The 20,251-nt window shown below is 42.9% G+C and overlaps 1 protein-coding gene across 2 annotated transcripts in view; it reads right to left on the reverse strand.

The window, feature by feature from the left end:
• ZNF704 (zinc finger protein 704) overlaps positions 1-20,251 on the reverse strand; it is a 259,616-nt gene that overhangs the window by 17,720 nt on the left and 221,645 nt on the right. For both annotated transcript variants that reach the window (XR_003514479.1, XM_027561253.1), the window contains exons 5-7: positions 18,073-18,173; positions 8,996-9,263; positions 6,640-6,744 (exon numbers count right to left, since the gene is read on the reverse strand). Coding sequence is in view for 1 of the 2 variants with exons in the window: in XM_027561253.1 (XP_027417054.1) it covers positions 6,640-6,744; positions 8,996-9,263; positions 18,073-18,173 (474 nt within the window). In the remaining variant the exon portion in view is untranslated. The remainder of the gene's footprint in view (positions 1-6,639; positions 6,745-8,995; positions 9,264-18,072; positions 18,174-20,251) is intronic.

Genomic DNA, 20,251 nt, shown 5'->3' on the forward strand with positions numbered 1-20,251 from the left:
AGAAGTAAGGGCATTTTAGTGATAAGTGCATGAAGAAACTAGAACAGGCTACCAGACCAAGGGTGATGGAAAGCGTATTTGTTTAGGGTGGCGAGGGAAGGCCTCTTGCACTGGCTACCTTTGACCTACAGGGCAGTCTGGGGAAAGGGGAAGGTGAGGGCCAAGACCTCACAGGTGCAGAGGCCAGTGGGGCTGGAAGTGCAGCTGGGGGAGGCAGCAGGTAGGAGGATGGGAGGCGGTGGAGTCAGGTCAGCCCTTGAAGCTGTGATGAGGAATTTCAGTGCCTTTCTAAGTACAGGGGAAGCCAGTGGAGCATTTTAGTAAAGTGAGACATCTGATTAATGCTTTAGAAAGATCACTCTGGCTCCTTGGAGAATGAATTGGAGATAGCCTTGGACAGGGCTAAAGACTACTTAAGAGGCTTTTGTACTAATTTAGGAGGAAAATGCACTGGTGATTTAGATGGTGTGACCGTGGTGGGGAGAAGTGGTTGGATTCATATCCTGTAGAGGCAGAGTCTGGACCCTGATGACAGATGGGCTACAGGACAGGAAATATGAAGACAAATCTTTAGATGAGTCAGGGATGAATCAAGAGGAGTCAAGGATACATCCTAGGTTCTGGCCTGAGAGGATGAAGGGATATGGGTGCCATTTACTGAAATTAAAAAACTGGTGACCTGCTGGGCTTCCGAGAGGATGAGGACCAGATTTGGATGTACTCCAGGAAGAGCCCTTCTCTATGGTTTTTATTTCTGCTAATGGCTTTTTTAACTCTGGAGTTGAGGGCGTACCTGTTTTGTGTTTAGTCCTGTCCGATGGCAGCCCCTCCCGTTTCACAACAGACCTGGGGTTTCTACAGCCTTCAGTGTAGCAGAAGCCAGGACTCACTTCACATACCAGCGTGTGGCTCAGTTCTATGGGAGGATGAATACAACCTAACTCATGAGCTTTCCTGGAGACCTTTAACATCAAGACGATCATGTTTTGGTGTCTTATGTTAACTGGGGCTGAGGGTGGGAAAATCAAAGGGAGAGACTGGCAGAGGGAGTCTACCAGCATTTATTCAGTGCTTGCAAATGTGAAAGATGGGCCACTGGGTTATTTATAATCTCGTTTAATCTTCAGCAAAAAGCCTGAAAAATAAGCACTATCTGCATTTTGTAGGTAAAATAATTTAGGCTTGGAGCAGGGAATTGGCTTACATGGATCTCAGAGTTAAAAGCAGCAGCAGTAATTTTCTAAGAACTTGTTAAGCTAAGTACCTTCCCCCATGTTATCTACATAATGACCCTGGATAAGCAATGCTATCACTTCCACTTTATAGACAAGAAGATGGAGAGGGTAAGGAAGTGGCTGAGGCCACGCAGTTAGTAAACAGTGGAGCACTGGCTGTCTGACACTCGGGGATCTTGGTATTTGGTTCTGAATGGTGCTAATGCCCTGTTTTCTGGTGTCTTCCAACCTGCCTCATCAATGATGACAATAATGTGTGCCCTGGAAAACATGATTTCAGCTCTCTTTCCCAATGGCTTCCATATTCTGTATTTATTTGTTTTATATCTTAACTTTTAATGTTCTATTTGGGGACTTGTTTTATAAAAGTTGGAGAGAGTACTATGTGGTATTACTTCTAAATTAACAAAATGGGCTACATGCCTATAATCTGTCTCCTGATTAGGTGTGATTTCAGGAGAGTTTGAGTTCAGTTCAGTTCAGTCGCTCAGTTGTGTCCGACTCTTTGCTACCCCCATGAATCGCAGCAAGCCAGGCCTCCCTGTCCATCACCATCTCCCAGAGTTCACCCAGACTCATGTGCATCGAGTCGGTGATGGCATCCAGCCATCTCATCCTCTGTCGTCCCCTTCTCCTCCTGCCCCCAATCCCTCCCAGCATCAGGGTCTTTTCCAATGAGTCAACTCTTTGCATGAGGTGGCCAAAGTATTGGAGTTTCAGCTTCAGCATCAGTCCTTCCAATAAAGAACTCTAAATTACAGTCTGCAAAAATTATGGCTGATTTCTCCCATATGTTGAGTATATCTGTGTTATATGAGTCAGTCCCAATAAGGAGAATCCACTTTCTCTGCCCTCTGTTTAATAGCAATGAGATACATCACAGATAACAACACCAGTAAGTTCTCAACGTCAACCAGTGCCAAGCACTGTGCTTGAAAATGCAGCAATACGAGGCAGTGGTTGTACAGCTAAGTTGAAGGCATTGCTTAAGAGAGGTTCTGTGACTGACTGGCTAGATGTCACAGCTTGTAAATGCCAGAGTTAGTATTTACCTCAAATCAGTTCAGTAATGGGCTTCCCCAGTGGCTCAGTGATAAAGAATTTGCCTGTAATGCAGGAGATGCCGTCAGGAGATGTGGGTTTGAACCCTGGGTCAGAAAGATCCTCTGGAGAAAGGAGATATCAACTCTCTCCAGTATTCTTGCCTGGAAAATCCCATGGACGGAGGAGCCTTGTAGGCTCCAGTCCATGGGGTCGCTAAGAGTTGGGCATGACTGAGCTACTTCCCTTTCACTTTTCACTTACATGCATTGGAGCAGGAAATGGCAACCCATTCCAGTATTCTTGCCTGGAGAATCCCAGGGACGGGGGAGCCTAGTGGGCTGCCGTCTATGGGGTCGCACAGAGTCGGACACGACTGAAGTGACTTAGCAGTAGCAGTAGCAAATACGTTGGAGAAATTTCTCTGTGATTTTATATCTCTCAAATGGAAAAAAGCCTCCCGTCTTGGTTTTAATTTCTTCTAACAAACAATTTTGAATCCTCCATCCAAGTGTTTGGGGGAAAAAAAAAACAAAAACCAGCTAAAGAGCTAATAAGCACTATTTCAGGTCTGGAGATGATTTCTCTGACCTGAAGCCTCTTGGCATGGCCCTTGGATAGCAGATTGATTAGCTTCTACTTACTTACATGGGGCCTATTATGGACCAGATTTTGTGCAGTCCAACCTTCACATATTGAAGCCCTAATTCTCACTGTGGCTGTATTTGGAGATGGAGCCTTTAAGGGAGTAATTAAAGGTATGTGCTGCCTGTGTGCTAAGCTGCTTCAGTCGTGTCCAACTCTTTGTGACCGTATGAACTGTAGCCAACCAGGCTCCTCTGTCCAAGGGATTTTCCAGGCAAGATGCTGACTGGGTTGCCATGCCCTCCTCCAGGGGATCTTCCTGACCCAGGGATGGAACCTGCATCTCTTAGGTCTCCTACGCTGGCAGGCGAGTTCTTTACCACTAATGCCACCAAATGAATTCAAAAGGGTGGGACCCAACGGCTCTCTCTCCATCTCCCCGCCTCCAAAAGAAAAGGCCATGTGGGGACATATTGAGAAGGTGGCCTCTGACAAGTCAGCAGGAGGGGTCAGCTAGCACATTGGTCTGAGATTTCTGGCTTCCAGAACTGGGAGAAAATAAATGTGGGTTGTTTAAACCACCCAGTCTGCTATTACGGCAGACTAACACAGGGGCCGAGAGCTCTCAGTTTTCTGCCCTGAGAAGACAGGGAAAGAAAGGGAAATAATTAGAAGAAAAGAGGAGTCACTGGGGAAAAACAGGTCAAGAAAGCTGTAATTAACCATGGTCTTCTCCCTACCCTATGCCCATAGCCTTGGGCTAGAAAAGACTGAACCTATAGTTATGTTTGTGAATATGCAGATCGACTTTCTCAGCTATACACCTCTGGGAAGAAGTCTTACCCAGGGAACTTATTAAAGCCCCCAATTCAGGAAGTCCAGAGTAGGCAAATGAATAAATAAAATTCTGCAAACCTTGGGATTTCACAGAAGGAGATTATTTCTACTTTCTAGGAAGCATATGAAAGCATCTCCTCTTCAATACTAGGTCTCAAAGACAGGGGAAAAAAGGAAATCTTAAATGGGGTTGACAACCTCAGGGTACTTGCTTTTGAGTAAAATAAGAAATGCGTTCATTGAAGAGGATTGGCTACCCACTCCAGTATTCTTGCCTGGAGAATTCCATGGACAGAGGGCTACAGTCCATGGGGGTCACAAAGAGTCGGACACGACTGAGTAACTAACACTTTCAATAAAATAGCAACTGCTCTGTTCATCAGTTTGGATAAAGTGGAAGCCACCCCTAATACTAGTGCCTTATCATTTGAAACTTTTAGAGCTTTTGTCTGAAAACCCTATTACACAAATGTAGGAGGTGGGGATTCACGTGTTCTCAGTCAGCCTGGCTCCCCATCTTCTAAGGGTGGGACTAGCAGCTGTGGAGAATTCAGGGACGGTTGCTGGCACCCAGTCAGTGGACATGGACAGTCCTATGCTAGGAGGTGTGGAGTTGTGAGATCCAGCCCCCAGTGTAAGTGGGCAGACAGCAAGCAGCTACTTTTTTACTCTTTTAAAAAAAGACATGCTTGAGAGTAGGACAACATGAAGAACACTTTGAGTAGTAAACCTTGTCATCCTTCTAGAATAAAACAAAAGCCTTGGTAAAGGGCAGCTTTCCCTACTCCCTTACCTTTATTTTTAAATAGTAATGGCAAGCTTGACTGCTAAAGCCATCTAAAATCAGATAGATTGGGAATTCTCTGGTGAAAGAATAAATTAGTAGCTCACATAGGATTTTAGTGGGAATCTACTTAACACAGTTATTCTACATACTTTCCGTCAAAGCTCTAGTCCAGGATGTCGCTGGGAACCAGTCGAGAGTGAAGTGAGGAACTCTGAAAAATCTAGGACCTTGAGAGGAGGGCCGAGATATCCATAGTATCCATAGAGAGAAAAGTCTTAAACTTTGCTTGTTGAGAAATCAACAAGAGGAGGGAGCCTCACTGGTGTCCTGCCGTGTCAGCCGCTTAGGAGATTCAGGGGACTTAAAACTAGTGAAAACCACTCACAGTGATGTCACTTTATTTCAAAAGGAAATGATTTAATTAATAGAACAAAGGGGAAAATATTCCATTTGGGCTGATAAAAGAGGTAACTTGAAAGGAAATCTGAACTTCAATGTTCTGTCTACATGCTGTACTTATTTTTTCACCAGATGAGCAATGTGGGGTATGTTTCTGAAAATTCAGCTCTAATCAAAGACAGGACTGAACAGAATTCAGAAGAGTAGGTCTCTGTAATTCTATGTTTGGAGCTGCCTCTCTGAGTTAGAAGGGTAGTCTCAAATGTCATATTGAGAGCCACTCTGGTCTTTTTATGTCTATCCAAAAAAAAAAAAAAAAGTTGCCAAAAAGGCTGACACCCACCTTGGGGGAATTATTGCTCTTGCCAGAAGCAAAACTAATACCTCCACATCTAATCTCTTCTTTTTAAATGTTTGTAACAAGGTCATCCATCGTATTCTTGTTCTTTGAGAACAACCAGCAGTTCCCACTCTTCATGAAGCCGGCACCTTTCATAATTACTCCAGATCCACCATACTGCTTAAAAATCCAATTCTAGGGGTATTTTCTGGAAGCCACAAGATTTTCAAATTGCTGCCAGCAGGATGCTTTTTTATTGTTGGCCGTTCCTCTAAGGAATTTAATAACTATTCTTTGACAGAGCACAGCATAAATGATTGAGCCACTTTCATTTTTATCAGCTCCACAGGAGGCCTTAGCATTTGCTGGAAACCTCTGGGAGTTGCCAGCGGTTGCAATAAGAAGCTTTTGTGAGGTCCTTGGGGAGGGGGTGGAGAGGAGAAAATAAGGTTAATATCTATTATCATAAGCCACTTTCTGAACCTTATCAGGAGTTGTAAACCCCTGAGCATGAGCAGTGTGGAGGGCTATGGATATTCTGTGATAAGCTGTAAAAGACTCAATATCTTCTAAATGAATAGTTAAGAATCAAGTAAATTCATGGTGAGTTTTCAGACAGTAATTATTTAATATGTCAAATCAATTCTAAAATAATCCTTAAATCCGACGGCATATTTCAATACTCATTTATTTGCAAATTACCCATCAGCATGGATTATTTAGGCTTTAGAAGAAAAAAGTTGATTTCAATTTCTACTATCTGAACTTTCAGAATGACATACCCACAAACAATAATTTCAAAGTCAAATTGTATATAGTTGAAAGAAAAAGTGAAAGTGTTAGTCGCTCAGTTGTGTCCGACTCTTTGTGACCCCATGGACTGTAGTTCACCAGGCTCCTCTGTCCATGGAATTCTCCAGGCAAGAATACTGGAATGAGTAGCCATTCTCTTCTCCAGGGGATCTTTCTGACCAAGAGATAGAACCCAGGCAGATTGCAGGCAGATTCTTTACCATCTGAGCCACCAGAGAGCTCATAATGATACACGCCATTTACCTGTAGAGTCTCTTCCTTTTATCTTTGGGGTCTGAGTTCAACTATTAATTTTATAAAGCCTTTAGGAAACATACAAATACACCACCCATACAAAAAAATCTTGATATATTTCCAACAAGATGTTTATCAACAGATGAAACTGTCTTTTACTTTCTAAAATTCCCGTCAAAACACCTTTTCACAGAGAAGTTGGGCTAGTCTGGACCACGAGATAGCTTGGTGAGCTTACAAATATCACTTTAAAAAAAATTATTCTGGCATTCTAATTTTTGTCTTTTATTTTGCATGTTTCTACAATTTGTTCTCTAAATGTATGCTTGGCTTTGACCAGATTTCTGGCTTTTTGCTTTTCTACTTACTGGAATGCCTGTGAAGGTAACTGGAGGAGACTGCCAAGAAATGCTGAAGCTGCTGCCGTTGGGGGTGAACTTGGCTGCTCCTGGAATGGTCACGGGGGGTGTGGCCTATCAAATAGAAAACAGAGAAAGTTGTTTTGAAAGAATATTTCTCCTTGGAGTCTTAAGCTGTCATTACCAAAATAAGGCTTCAGAAATAATCTCAGCTTTATTAATGACGAAATTATAATAGGAGGAGATTAAGCATGGTTAAAGAAAGTAGCTAAACTTTTTATACATCTAAAGCAATCTAAGGTATAGGAGGAGAAGGTTTTTGGCTGCTGATTTCTGAATAGAAATTTGATTATACATACACGTACCTATCTTAGGACATCTGTGAGATACAATTCCTTGTTATCAAGTTGGGAGAGATGGTAGGTTGACAATTACATTTTGGGAAGGTAATTTGGCAATACATGTCAAAATTCTTAGTGTTCTGTACACTAGCTATTCCACTTCTAGAATTTATTCTAAAGAAATGGACACAAGGATGTTCATTGCATAACTATGTATTATATTTTTTTTAAAAAAACCGGAAACACATAGGGAAAATGATGCTGAAGAACACTCGTTGGCATGGGAAAATGTTCATGAGATATCAAGTGGAGACAACAAAGCACAGCGAAAACAGTACTGTAATAGACTCCATTTTTAAAATGCACACGTAGAACAGTCCTGAAGGACCATATGAACCAAGGGGCTTCCTTGTTGCTGGGACTTGGGATGGATTTTCTTTCTTTGCTCACGTTTTTAATATCTTTATGTTGAACACTTATAACTATAAACAGAAAAATCCCAATGCTGTGAATCTATAGTTTGGGAAGGAACTTCTAGATCCCTTAGTGTATGTTCCAACTCTCATTAAATACATAAGAAAAATAATTTAAGTTGGTTCAAGCCCATGATTTTGGACCTAAATGCAATATTGACAAACAAGAACTAAGGGATGAATTATCCTTTTTGAATAGAAGAGTCAGGAATGAAAGTTGCTGCATCAACTAATTTAATAATTAGCGCTATTCCATTGCTCTTGAGTTGAAGTCTACTTAATAAATGGCTGAATGACTTCTCTACAGGGTTAGTTTTACTACTTTTATAGATATAGTTGCTAGTGGCAGTGGTTTTGTAACTGGCACCGTTGGAAAATATTTTGGCAATACATAGCTGTTCATGCTGTATCCTAAGACTCAGTAATTACTCTTCTGGAAATTCAATGGGGAGAAAAAACAACTACTGGCACAGAAGTGTCCTCACTAGCCTTATTGATGATAATTAAAAAGTAGATACCTAACATAAGAGAAAGAAACAACTTGATGTTTTGATTTAATTGAATTCAGTCATATATTCAGTTCTACGGAGAGTGTTTATAAACAGGAGTGGAAGAACACAAATTACAAATATGTACAGGAGAGTTTTCTTTTAAAAAGTTACATAAAGTAGTTGAAAATTATGGGAAAACTGTTTTTTTTTTTTTTCTTTATTTGAGCGTATTGAAATTTTATTAATCGACACTTAAAAGAGTTCAGAATTGCTGGGGGAGGAAGGAGTTTTAGCTGTGTCCTGTATTTGCAGGATTTGTCTCTAAGGCCTTAACAGACTTTAGAGTGAGGCAGAATCACCTGGAGGGTTTGTTAAACACAGACTGCTCGGCCTCACCCCTCGCTTCTGGTCTGCAGGTCTGGGAATGTGAATTTCTAACAAATTCCCAGGTGACGCTGACACTGTTGATCTGCTGAACACTGACAACCATGGCTCCAGCCTAACTAACTCCAGAGAGTTAGTTACCAATTCAGAGAGTCGGGGCACAAAGTCCTGGATCTGCAGTACAGGATGAGGCTGTCATTGTGCCAACGCTTGTCAAAGTTCATCTTAATTTATATAATTTTTTTATCTAACAAGTACTCACATCATGTGCCAGGCACCCTCCTGAGAGTGTTACAATATTAAGGATTTTAATCCTCATAACAACTTCTCAGGGATCAGATCTTCAGTCAGTTTTGGGAAGTTCAAGAACACCCTAGGGTCCAATCTGCATGAGATTCTGTCTTTAAAAGGAGAAAAAAGGCAAACTCTGCTACTGGGCTCTCCTGGATGCTGTTCTTCCACTGAGCTATCCTTTACTCACCCTGGAATAGGAAATGGCAACTCACTCCAGTATTCTTGCCTGGGGAATCCCATGGATAGAAGAGCCTGATGAGCTACAGTCCATGGGGTTACAAAGAGTCAGACACAACAGTAACAATCCTTAACTCACAGGTCAGAATGCTACCGCTTTTGGTTAGGAGTAAAGTGATTGCTCTCATGATCCCTGGCCAGTCACCTGGTAAGCGTGGTCAGTATGCACGAGGTAGAGGGTGGTGGGAGCAGAGCGGCTCAAGGGTGTCATCAGTTTTGTCTCGGTTTTGGCACAAGGAGTTTCTGTTCGGCTGGAATCTGGGATGGGAAAGGTAGGAGGCGAAGCCAGGGATTGGGAGGGCGAAACTGGGGCCAGGCTGCTCAGACCGTCTGCCACGGAGTCTGTGTTGAGCTTGATCTCAGTGTAGTAAAAGTCTTCTTCTCCATCACTGTAGTCAGACTCCCCAACACGCCTAATGCAAAAGAGAGCAAAGCAATCCTACTCACCCACACTGCTTTCTTGCCTTGAGATCTTGTACATGCTGTTCCTTCTGTCTGGAATGCTTTTCCTCTGTCCTGTCTGCTTGGCAAACTTCTACTTATCCTGCAACTGTCCACTTCCGGGGGAAGCCTTCCTTGATATCTTAAAGCAATTGACTCAACTAATCAACCAATCAATCAATTATTCAAAAAAAATTTATTGAGAGTCTACTATGTCCAGGCACATTTTTAGGAACCCAATATTAGAGTGAACAAAACAGATTCTGCCCTGATGGAACGTACAGTCTAGTGGAAGAGGCAGACAAGAAACTTGTAACAGAATGCATCAAAAATAAATAATAATATCCCTAGGAACAAACCTGCCTAAGGAGGTAAAAGACCTGCATTTGGAAAACTATCTGACACTGATGAAAGAAATTGAAGACAACACAAACAGATGGAAAAATACACCACGTTATTGGATAGGAAGAAATTAATATTGTTAAAATGACCACACTCTCCAAGGCAATCTACAGAGTCAATGCAATTCCTATTAAAATACCAATGACATTTTTCATTGAACTAGAACAAATAATTTAAAAAGTTGTCTGAAAACACAAAAGACTCCAAATAGCTAAAACAATCTTGAGAAAGAACAGAGCTGGAAGAATCATGCTCCCTGACTTCTGACTATACTGTAAAATTACAGTAAACAAAACAGTAGGGTACTGGCATAAAGGGGATTCCCAGGTGGCTCAGTGGGTAAAGAATCCACCTGCAATGAAGGAGATACAGCAGCCACAGGTTTGATTCCTGTGTCAGGAAGATCCCCTGGATGAGGGCATGGCAATCCACTCCAGCATTTTAGATTGGAGAATCCCATGGACAGAGGAGCATGGCAGGTTACAGTCCATAGGGTCTCAAAGAGTTAGACACGACTGAAGTGACTGAGCATGCATGCACTGGCATAAGAACATATTTATAGATTGAAGGAACAAAAATAGAGAGCCCAGAAATAGACTTACACGCTTATGGTCCATTAATCTATGACAAAGGAGGCTAGAATATACAATGGAAAAACAGTAGTCTCTTCCACACATGTTGCTGGGAAAACTGGACAGCCACATGTAAATGAATGAAATTAGAACATTCTTTAACACCATATACAAAAATAAACTCAAAATGGATTATTAAAGACCTAAACGTAAGACATTACACCACAAAACTGCTAAAAGAAAACATAGGCACAGCACTCTTTGACATCTATTGTAGCAATATTTTTTTTTTTCAAGTCTGTCTCCTAAAGCAAAGGAAATAGAAGCAAAAATAAGGAAATGGGACCTAATTAAACTTAAAAACTTTTGCACAGCAAAGGAAACTATCAACAAAGTGAAAAGACAAACTAATGATTGGGAGTAAATATTTTCAGAGGACATGACCGATAAGGGGTTAATATTCAAAATATATAAATAGCTCATTAACTCGACATTAAAAAAACAAACAATTCTATTTTAAAAATGAGCAGAAGAACTAAATAGACTTTTTCCCAAAGAGGACATGCAGGTGGCCAAAAAAGATGAAAAGATGCTAATTATTAGGGAAATGGAAATCAAACCAATAATACCAACAATGAAATGTTACCTTACACCTGTCAGAATGGCTATCATCAAAAAGAACACAACAAATGTTGGTGAGAAGGTGGAGAAAAGGCAGCTCTCATACACTGTTGGTGGGAAGGTAAACTGGGGCAGTCACTGTGGAAGATAGTATGGAGGTTTCTTAAAAATCTAAAAATAGAACTATCATATGACCTAGCAATTCCACTCCTGGGTATATATCTGAAAAAAAAAATCAGAAACATCAATTCGAAAAGATACATGCACCCTGATGTTCATAGCAGCATTATTTATAATTGCCAAGATATGGAAGCAACCTAAATGTCCATCAACATACAATTAGATAAAGAAGACACTACATACACACACACTCACACACACACTGGTGGCTCAGATGGTAAAGAATTCGCCAGCAATGCAGAAGACCCGAATTTGATCCCTGGGTTGGGAAGATCTCTTGTAGAAGGAAATAGAAACCCACTCCAGTATTCTTGCCTGGAGAGTTCCATGGACAGAGGAGCCTGGCGGGCTATAGTCCATGGTGTTGTAAGCAGTCTGACACTATTGAGCTACTCTCACACACACACACACACACAGACACACTCATACTACTCATGCATAAAGAATGAAATTTTGCCATTGTAACAACATGAATGGACTTAGAGGTTATTATGCCAAGTGAGATAAGTCAGACAGAGAAAGACAAATACTATGATATTACTTGTATGTGGAATCTAAAAAATACAAAAAACTAGTGAATATGACAAAAAAGAAACAGATATAGAGAACAAACCAGTAGTTAAGGAGGGGGAGGGGAAGTATAGGGGTAGAGGATTAAGAGGTATAAACTATTATGGATAAAATAAACTACAAGGATGTATGTATGTATGTGAAAGTTGCTCAGTTGTGTCCAACTCTTTGTGACCTCATGGACTATAGCCTGCCAGGCTCCTCTGTCCATGGAACTCTCCAGTCAAGAATACTCAAGTGGGTAGCCATTCCCTTCTCTAGCAGATCTTCTCAACCCGGGGATCAAACCCAGGTCTCCCCATTGCAGGTGAATTCTTTACTGTTGGAACCACCAGGGAAGCCCAAGAATACTGGAGTGGGTAGCCTATCCCTTCTCCAGCGGATCTTCCCAAACCAGGAATTGAACTGCAGTCTCCTGCATTGCAGGCGGATTCTTTACCAGCTAAGCTACAAGACTGTATTACTGTAAAACACAGGGCATATAGCCAATATTTTACAGTAAATATAAATGAACTATAATCATAAAAATTGTGAATTACCATACAGTACGTGTGCAACTTATATAATATTATTCATTAACCATAAGTCAATTTAAAAAAAGTAAACCCATAAAGAAACAGATATTTAGGTCTCCCACACTGTAGGCAGACGCTTTACCATCTGAGCCACCAGGGAAGTCCATTTAATACATTGCTGCTGCTAAGTTGCTTCAGTCGTGTCCGACTCTGTGCGACCCCATAGACGGCAGCCCACCAGGCTCCCCCGTCCCTGGGATTCTCCAGGCAAGAACACTGGAGTGTGTTGCCATTTCCTCCTCCAATGCATGGAAGTGAAAAGTGAAAGTGAAGTTGCTCAGTCGTGTCCGATTCTTAGCAACCCATGGACTGTAGTCCTCCAGGCTCCTCCGGCCATGAGATTTTCCAGGCAAGAGTACTGGAGTGGGGTGCCATTGCCTTCTCCATTTAATACATTAGGTAGTGATAAATCCCAGAAAGAAAAATTAAGCAGCATTAAGACCATCCTTAATCAGGGCAAGCGATGGGGGACATTATTTTAAATAGAGTATTCATAGGAAGACTCTGAGATGACAGTTGAGCAGAGGTCTCAATGAGGTGAGGGAAAAACCCTTGTGGGAACTATGGGAGAAGAATGCACAGAACCCTGGGGTTGGCTGGCTTGTTGCTTTCTGAGAAGGACGGAGAGGTAGGTGGCTGGTGCTCAGGGCACCAGGCAAAGAGTGATGGGAGAAGAATGGGAAGGAAGGCAGAGACACAATGGCACAGGGCTTTGTAGCCCTGGGGAAAATTTGGTATTTTGTTCCAAATATGATGGAAGCCTCTGGGGATTTTGAAGTATCTAAGTGACTTGTTATTTTTATTTTTTAAAATTGATGTATAGTAAGTACAGTTAATTTACAATGTTGTGTTAGTTTCAGGTGTACAGCAAAGTGCCATATGTGTGTGTGTGCATGCGCGTGTGTGTACTCTTTTTCAGGTTTGTTTCCGTTATAGGTTGCTGCTGCTGCTAAGTTGCTGCTAAGTCGCTTCAGTCGTGTCCGACTCTGTGCGACCCCATAGACGGCAGCCCACCAGGCTCCCCTGTCCCTGGGATTCTCCAGGCAAGAACACTGGAGTGGGTTGCCATTTCCTTCTCCAATGCATGAAAGTGAAAAGTGTAAGTGAAGTCGTTCAGCCATGTCCGACTCTCAGAGACCCCATGGACTGCAGCCTACCAGGCTCCTCCACCCATGGGATTTTCCAGGCAAGAGTACTGGAGTGGGGTGCCACTGCCTTCTCCACCATTATAGGTTACCACAGGATATCGAGGATAGTTCCCTGCACTATACAGTAAGTCCTTGTGGTTTATCTGCTTTATACATAGTAGTGTGTATTTGTTCATCCCAAGCTCCTAATTTCTCTCTCCCCACTCCACCCCTTCCTCTTCTATGCCCTTTGAGAACCATAAATTTGTTCTCTAATGCCACCTAATGCCATTTGCAACATGACTGGACCTAGATATTATCACATTAAGTGAAGTAAGATAGAGAAAGACAAAGATCATATTCTATCACTTTTATATGGAATCTAAAAATAATGATACCAATGAACTTATCTACAAAACAGAAACCGACTCACAGACATAAAGTACTTTTAAAAGGCTCACCCTGGCCACTGTCTGGAGAAAGAACAGAGGATGGGAGGGCAAGAGGAACAGGAGCCAGTGAGCAGGCTGTGGAGCGGTTGACAGTGGCCGGGCGAGGGGTAGGGGAGCAAGTGACCTGAGCTCTCAAACTGGGGACTTCTTTTGAGGGACAGGCATCAGGATTTAGCTTCAAACAGTTAAATCCTCTGAGCTCCCTTTGAAGAAGTGGAAGTGAAAGACGCTCAGCGTGTCTGATTCTTTGCGATCCCCTGGAATTCTCCAGGCGGTCGCACTGGAGTGGGTAGACGTACCCTTCTCCAGGGGATCTCCCCAACCCAGGGATCAAACCCAGGTCTCCCACATTGCAGGCAGATTCTTTACCACCTGAGCCACCAGGGAAGCCCAGGAATGCTGGAGTGGGTTGCCATTCCCTTCTCCAGGGGACCTTTCCCACCCAGGGATCGAACCCAGGTCTCCTGCATTGTAGGCAGATTCTTTACCAACTGAGCCACCACGGAATTACTTTGAAGTGTGTTCATTTCAATTCACTTTATTTATTTAATGATTTGGTGCATTTCTGTAATTGTTTTAAACCTCTGTCGCCTCCCTAAGACAGATTCTTCAGGGCTGTGTCTTGTTCATTTTTGTTTAATAGATACCACATGTTTCAGTGCATCTGGCACACAGTAGGTGCCTGTTAAATGCTGAATGAATGAAAGAAAGAAGCCGATGCTATAGCACAGTGATTACCAACATGAATTCTGGAGTTACATTGCCGGGGTTTGAATCCTGACACCTCCCAGCTGCCTGTGTAATTTTAGCAGCCTGTGCCCTTATATAAAGCAGCATAGCACAGCTGGCCTTCCGTGTCCACCGGGAGCCTACTAAACACAGTACTTAGAGGTGTAGAGCACTCACGTGTCAGTTCAGTTCAGTCACTCAGTCGTGTCCAACTCTTTGTGACCCCATGAATCACAGCATGCCAAGCCTCCCTGTCCATCACCAACTCCCAGAGTTCACCCAGACTCACGTCCATCGAGTCAGTGATGCCATCCAGCCATCTCATCCTCTGTCGTCCCCTTCTCCTCCTGCCCCCAATCCCTCCCAGCATCACAGTCTTGTCCAATGAGTCAACTCTTCGCATGAGGTGGCCAAAGTACTCGAGTTTCAGCTTTAGCATCATTCCTTCCAAAGAAATCCCAGGGCTGATCTCCTTCAGAATGGACTGGTTGGATCTCCTTGCAGTCCAAGGGACTCTCAAGAGTCTTCTCCAACACCACAGTTCAAAAGCATCAATAAGCACTAAATGTTTATTAAATAAAAATAAGGCTGATGCTAGAAAGACTCAGTGTTTACTATCATCAGGAAAAGTATCTTCTGATGCTTCCTCAGGTTCTTCTGAGACACAGAAAATTGTGTTTTTCCACAGTAAGTTTTGTGGAAAAGAAAATAACTGTCAAGGGTGTGTGTGTGTGTGTGGGCTCAGTCGTGTCCAACTCTTTGCAATCCCATGAACTGTAGCCTACCAGGCTCCTTTGTCCATGGGATTTTCCAGGCAGGAATACGGGAGTGGGTTGCCACGCCCTCCTCCAGGGGATCTTCCCGACCCAGGGATCGAAGCGGCATCTCTTGCATCTCCTGCATTGGTAGGCAAATTGTTTACCACTGGACCTCCTGGGAAGCCTGTCAAATAACTACTATTTGTTGGATTTGAGGATTTCTAGGGAAATGATGCACATTCTTGCAGCTGGTTTTATGGGATGGGATCTGTAAATGTTGCTTTCCTGGGGCATCTCCAAGTTTCATGACCATATCTGGCAGGAGCAGGGCACTGACTCAGAATAAACTTTTTTCCACTGACAATCCCTGCACAGAACCTAAAATACAAATCTCCCTTTCTCCTGGGCCTTGCTGTTCAGCCAGATCAGCGGCTTCTCCCAGCCTGGCTCTGTTTCCCCTGAGCTCTCTGCCTGAGGCATCTAGGGAGGTGTCTGCTCCGTATCAGGTCAGGCAGGGCTTGGCTCTCCTACAAGCAAAGCATCGAAGACCCCAGAGAGTGGGCCGAAGAATGTGCATCTGTTCTATTTCTGTCCCCACTTCCTCTCCAGGAAAGGGCGAGCCGAGTCGCTACCGGCTGCCGAGTGCTACTAATAGACACGCAGGCCTGGGGAACATCGTGTGTCCTACACGGGGATAAATCAGGATCAGCCCCTGGTGTGTAAGAACGGAGTGAGAATTACGAGAAAAACGGAGCACTTCTTATGCTGGTGTGGTGTGCACTGCAGCTATATCAGATGCAAGATATGTATTTGGGGGCTTGGGTTAAGCTACCTTCTTCACAAGCCAATCAACACTCATTAAAAACTGCCCCATCCTCCTATAGGCTCCCAGGCACATTCCTGGGTAGTGGCTGCCAGAGATGGGGATTCTAACTCATCAAGGCCATGTGAAGCACGCAGAGGAAAAAGGGAATCCCAGGGGAGCAAATACAGCGCCTGCTGTACTTGAATTTCACCCACCAGGAGAGCACCCTGGAAGCTCAAAAGAAACTCATGTGATGCCACTCACAGTCTATAAACACATAGATAGGGTATGTGTTTCTCTGTGGTGTTGAATATGATTTGACTTTTGGGCGAGATGGACTTTAAAACAAAGACCCGCAGCTCCTGAATCTAGCTTCAGAAAGCTCTTTCTAAACGTTCAAATAACTGAGTTATTTACACTGTGAGCTGGCTGATGGTGAGAGTTGAGCGAAGACGCCGTGGGGTGTCCTTCCCTGAAGGAGTGGGTTCTGTGTGGGGTTTCTTGGAGGGTGGAGTGGACCCTCTGGCTAGTGGAGCCGAAGCCCTGCTTTGCTGGGCCATGACCGTGGTGCTTGGTGATTTTTCACATGCCATGCCCTGGAAAGGTCTGGCTATGTCCCCAGTATCCCCAGCCTATGGGTGAGGGAGCTGGATTCCTGCTTCTCTCCAGCCATGGCAGGAGCCCACCCACAGGAATCAGCAAAATCACCTTGGAACCCGTTCTTGTTTTCTTTTTCTATCACTTTTTATGGATGATGCCTTGCCTAAATTTATCCTTGGCTGGGCCAAGTGCCTATAGTGCTTATTTCTCAGCAGTCACAGCAAGGAGATCCAACAAGTCAGTCCCGAAGGAAATCAACCCTGAATATTCATTGGAAGGACTGACACTGAAGTTGAGGCTACAATTCTTTGGCCACCTGATGCGAAGAGCTGATTCATTGAAGACGACCCTGATGCTGCAAAATATCAAAGGCAAGAGGAGAAGGGGGTGACAGAGGATGAGATGGTTGGGTGGCATCACCAACTCAATGGACATGAGTTTGAGTCAACTCAGGAAGAAGGAAAGCCTGGTATTCTGCAGTCCATGGGGCTGCAAAGAGACATGACTTAGCAACCGAACACCAACAACATCTTTTTGAAAGGACCCCTCGGTGTCCAAGCACTTGGGGGCTCAGTCATGTGTCTGGCTTTGCCTTGTGCACAGTTTATCACTTACAGCTTTTCGAGATCCCTTCTTAGTTCCACATCCCTGGACAAGAAAGACCCACAGACTAAAGAACAAGAGGCTGTACCATCACAGCCCTTCTGGAGTAGCCCCTAATCCCTGCTGCGCAAAACTTCGTTTTATCTTTCCTTAGAAAGGTTTTGTATAACACAGGGAAATGTGTCTGTTGTACAAATAAAGGACTTAATTGGGTAACAGAAAAGGATAGAGCAGGTCATCAGGCTTCATAAGAATAGCAACACTGATTGTCACTGTGGTTCTTAAACCCTTTTCAGGCTATGTCTGCCTTTGAGGCACAAAGTCATTAACACACTCCACTGGGGAAAAAAATTGCACATATAATTTTACAAACATTTTCAGGGGGTCTAAGGACTCCTTACCCTACCCTACCCTGGTGCTCCATCTTTTACAAATCACTCTCACATACGTTTTATTTTTGAGCATCACACATGACCCTGCAGGGCGGATATTCTGAGTTTCTTTTTCATAGAGAACTGAGGCTTCGAGCAGCAGCTTGCTTAATATCACTTGGTGAGTGCATTAGGGAGGCTTCACAGCTCTAAGTCCATGTTCTTTCCACTTGCCACACTGGCCTGTATTATCTGCAGTGGCCATCTCCGTAGTGATTAGGAAGACCACGCAGGCCCAGTCTCTGTTTCTGTGTTCAGAATTTTTAAGGCACAATGAGAAGTGTAATTCTGAGTGTAGGTGGTCCTGGACTGAACTTGATGGAGATACACCCAGCTCCAAAGGGAGGGCTCCTTACCCGAGATGAATGGTCCGGATGTGCTTCTGGATACCCACTGCAGTACTCAGAACCTTCCCACAGTTCTTCCAGAGGCATTTGAACATCACCTTCATGGAGTTCTAGAAAGGGAAGACAAGGTTACATTAAAATGAAAACTAACCCATCAACATAACAGCTTCCCAGTCTCTTGACTATAACTCAGCACACCATTCTAGGAAACCCCCCAGGTGAGGATCTTAGTGACCTCAGAGATTTTCTTGCTTCCTTCTTAAATACTGAGCCCGGCTGGAACATTTAGTTTACTTTTTAAAAAATATATTTTTAATCGAGGGATAATTGATTTACAATATTGTGTTGGTGTCTGCCATATATCAACATGAATCAGCCACAGGTATATATATATGTCTGCTCCCTCTTGAACCTCCCTCCCACCCCATTAGTTCACTTTTTTTTAAGGTGGTTACAGTGTCTTTCAGGCATTGTGCTGTGCTTAGTCGCTCAATCATGTCTGACTCTTCGTGATCCCATGGACTGTAGCCCACCAGGCTCCCCTGTCCATGGGGATTCTCCAGGCAAGAATACTAGAATGGGCTGCCATGCCCTTCCCCAGGGAATCTTCCCAACCCAGGGATGGAACTCAGGTCTCCTGCATTCCAGGTGGGTTCTTTATCATCTGAGCCACCAGGGAAACCCGGCATTAATGACAGTGAATTTTAGAATATTCATTGAGCACTTACTATGTGCCAAGTGCTAGTCTAAGAGTTTATCTCATTTAATCCTAAAAGATGAATACTATTATCATCACCATTTTACAGATTCATGGAAAGCTTCAGTAAAACATGCCTAGTCAATGGAGCCAGCTTCGAGCAAAACCAGAATGTGAGTTTTGGAAGTCTGGCTCCTGGAACTACTCTCTCCACCAGGACACAAATCTATCTTCTCCTATGAGGATCTTAGAAGTTTTCCAAAACAGTCCAGCAAAGTGATTGAGAGCCCTGATTTTGGACTTACTCTCTCAAGTCCTAGTTTTCTTATTTATCAAGTAAGAACAATAGTACCTGTCTCATAGGGTTATTATGATGATTAAATAGGGTCACGAAAGCAAAATCGTTTAGCGCAATACTGACGGGAGTAATTATTCAACCAATGGCAGCTATTATGGTCTTATTACGATATACTTCCTGGAGTGAATTTGACAGGGAGTGAGTTTTCTCCCCTGTGCTCACCAAGCCCCATCCTTGTTTCCTCCTGGGAACACAGCTAGACTTCATTTCCCAGCCCCCTTTGAAGTTAGGTGAAGTCATGTGACTGAATTAGGGCCAATGGAATAAGGGCAGAAGTGACATACATTCCTTCTAAGCCTTGTCCCTAAACTACTTGTCAGTGTCACTCCAGCCTGTTTCGCTGATTAGAGGTACGGTATACCCAAGGACTTAGGGGACAGTAGTGCCTCAGGAATTTTTTAAAAAATATTTTTAAAATGGAAGTATAGTTGATTTACAATGTTGTGTTAATTCTGCTGTACAGCAAAATGATTCAGCTATACGTTCTTTTCTATATTCTTTTCCATTATGGTTTATTATAGGACATTGAATATAGTTCCCTCTGCTATACAGTCAGAACTTGTACTTTAGGGATTTTTAATCTTTTGTTGGCCGTGAATTCTTTTGGCAGTCTGCTAAATTCTATGAACCCCTTCTTAAAGTAATGTTTTATTAATAATGTTTAAAATAAAATACACAGGATTAAAAAAACTGTGAGTGTGCTGAAATAGTTATAAAAATATTTAAAAATTTCGTGAAGCGGTAATATATATACTCTTTAACACATAAACTAATAAGATCTTTAAGTGAATTTAGTAACTACCATAATTTCAAAGTGGCGTTGTGCATAAATGACATTTCATGATATCTGCTAAGATTGTAAGGTGATATGAAAACATCCATATTTCGTATTGGTAGAAAAGTCACAGGAGGCACTAATACTATAGCGGTTTGATGTCTCCAATCATAATTGTAGGAAATGCTAAATTATAGTTAAAACATTAATGACAATAAAGATATGTTTTTTCTCCCACCTAATTTCATAGACTCTCTGAATTCTTTCCACTCCCTTTACGGGACTTGTGGACTCCAAGTTAAGAATCTCTGCACTGGGAGGAAGGGGCCTGGGTCCCTGGAGAATGTGTAGAGCAGAA

The sequence above is a fragment of the Bos indicus x Bos taurus genome, chromosome 14, assembly GCF_003369695.1.
Source record: "Bos indicus x Bos taurus breed Angus x Brahman F1 hybrid chromosome 14, Bos_hybrid_MaternalHap_v2.0, whole genome shotgun sequence".
Classification (NCBI taxonomy): domain Eukaryota; kingdom Metazoa; phylum Chordata; class Mammalia; order Artiodactyla; family Bovidae; genus Bos; species Bos indicus x Bos taurus.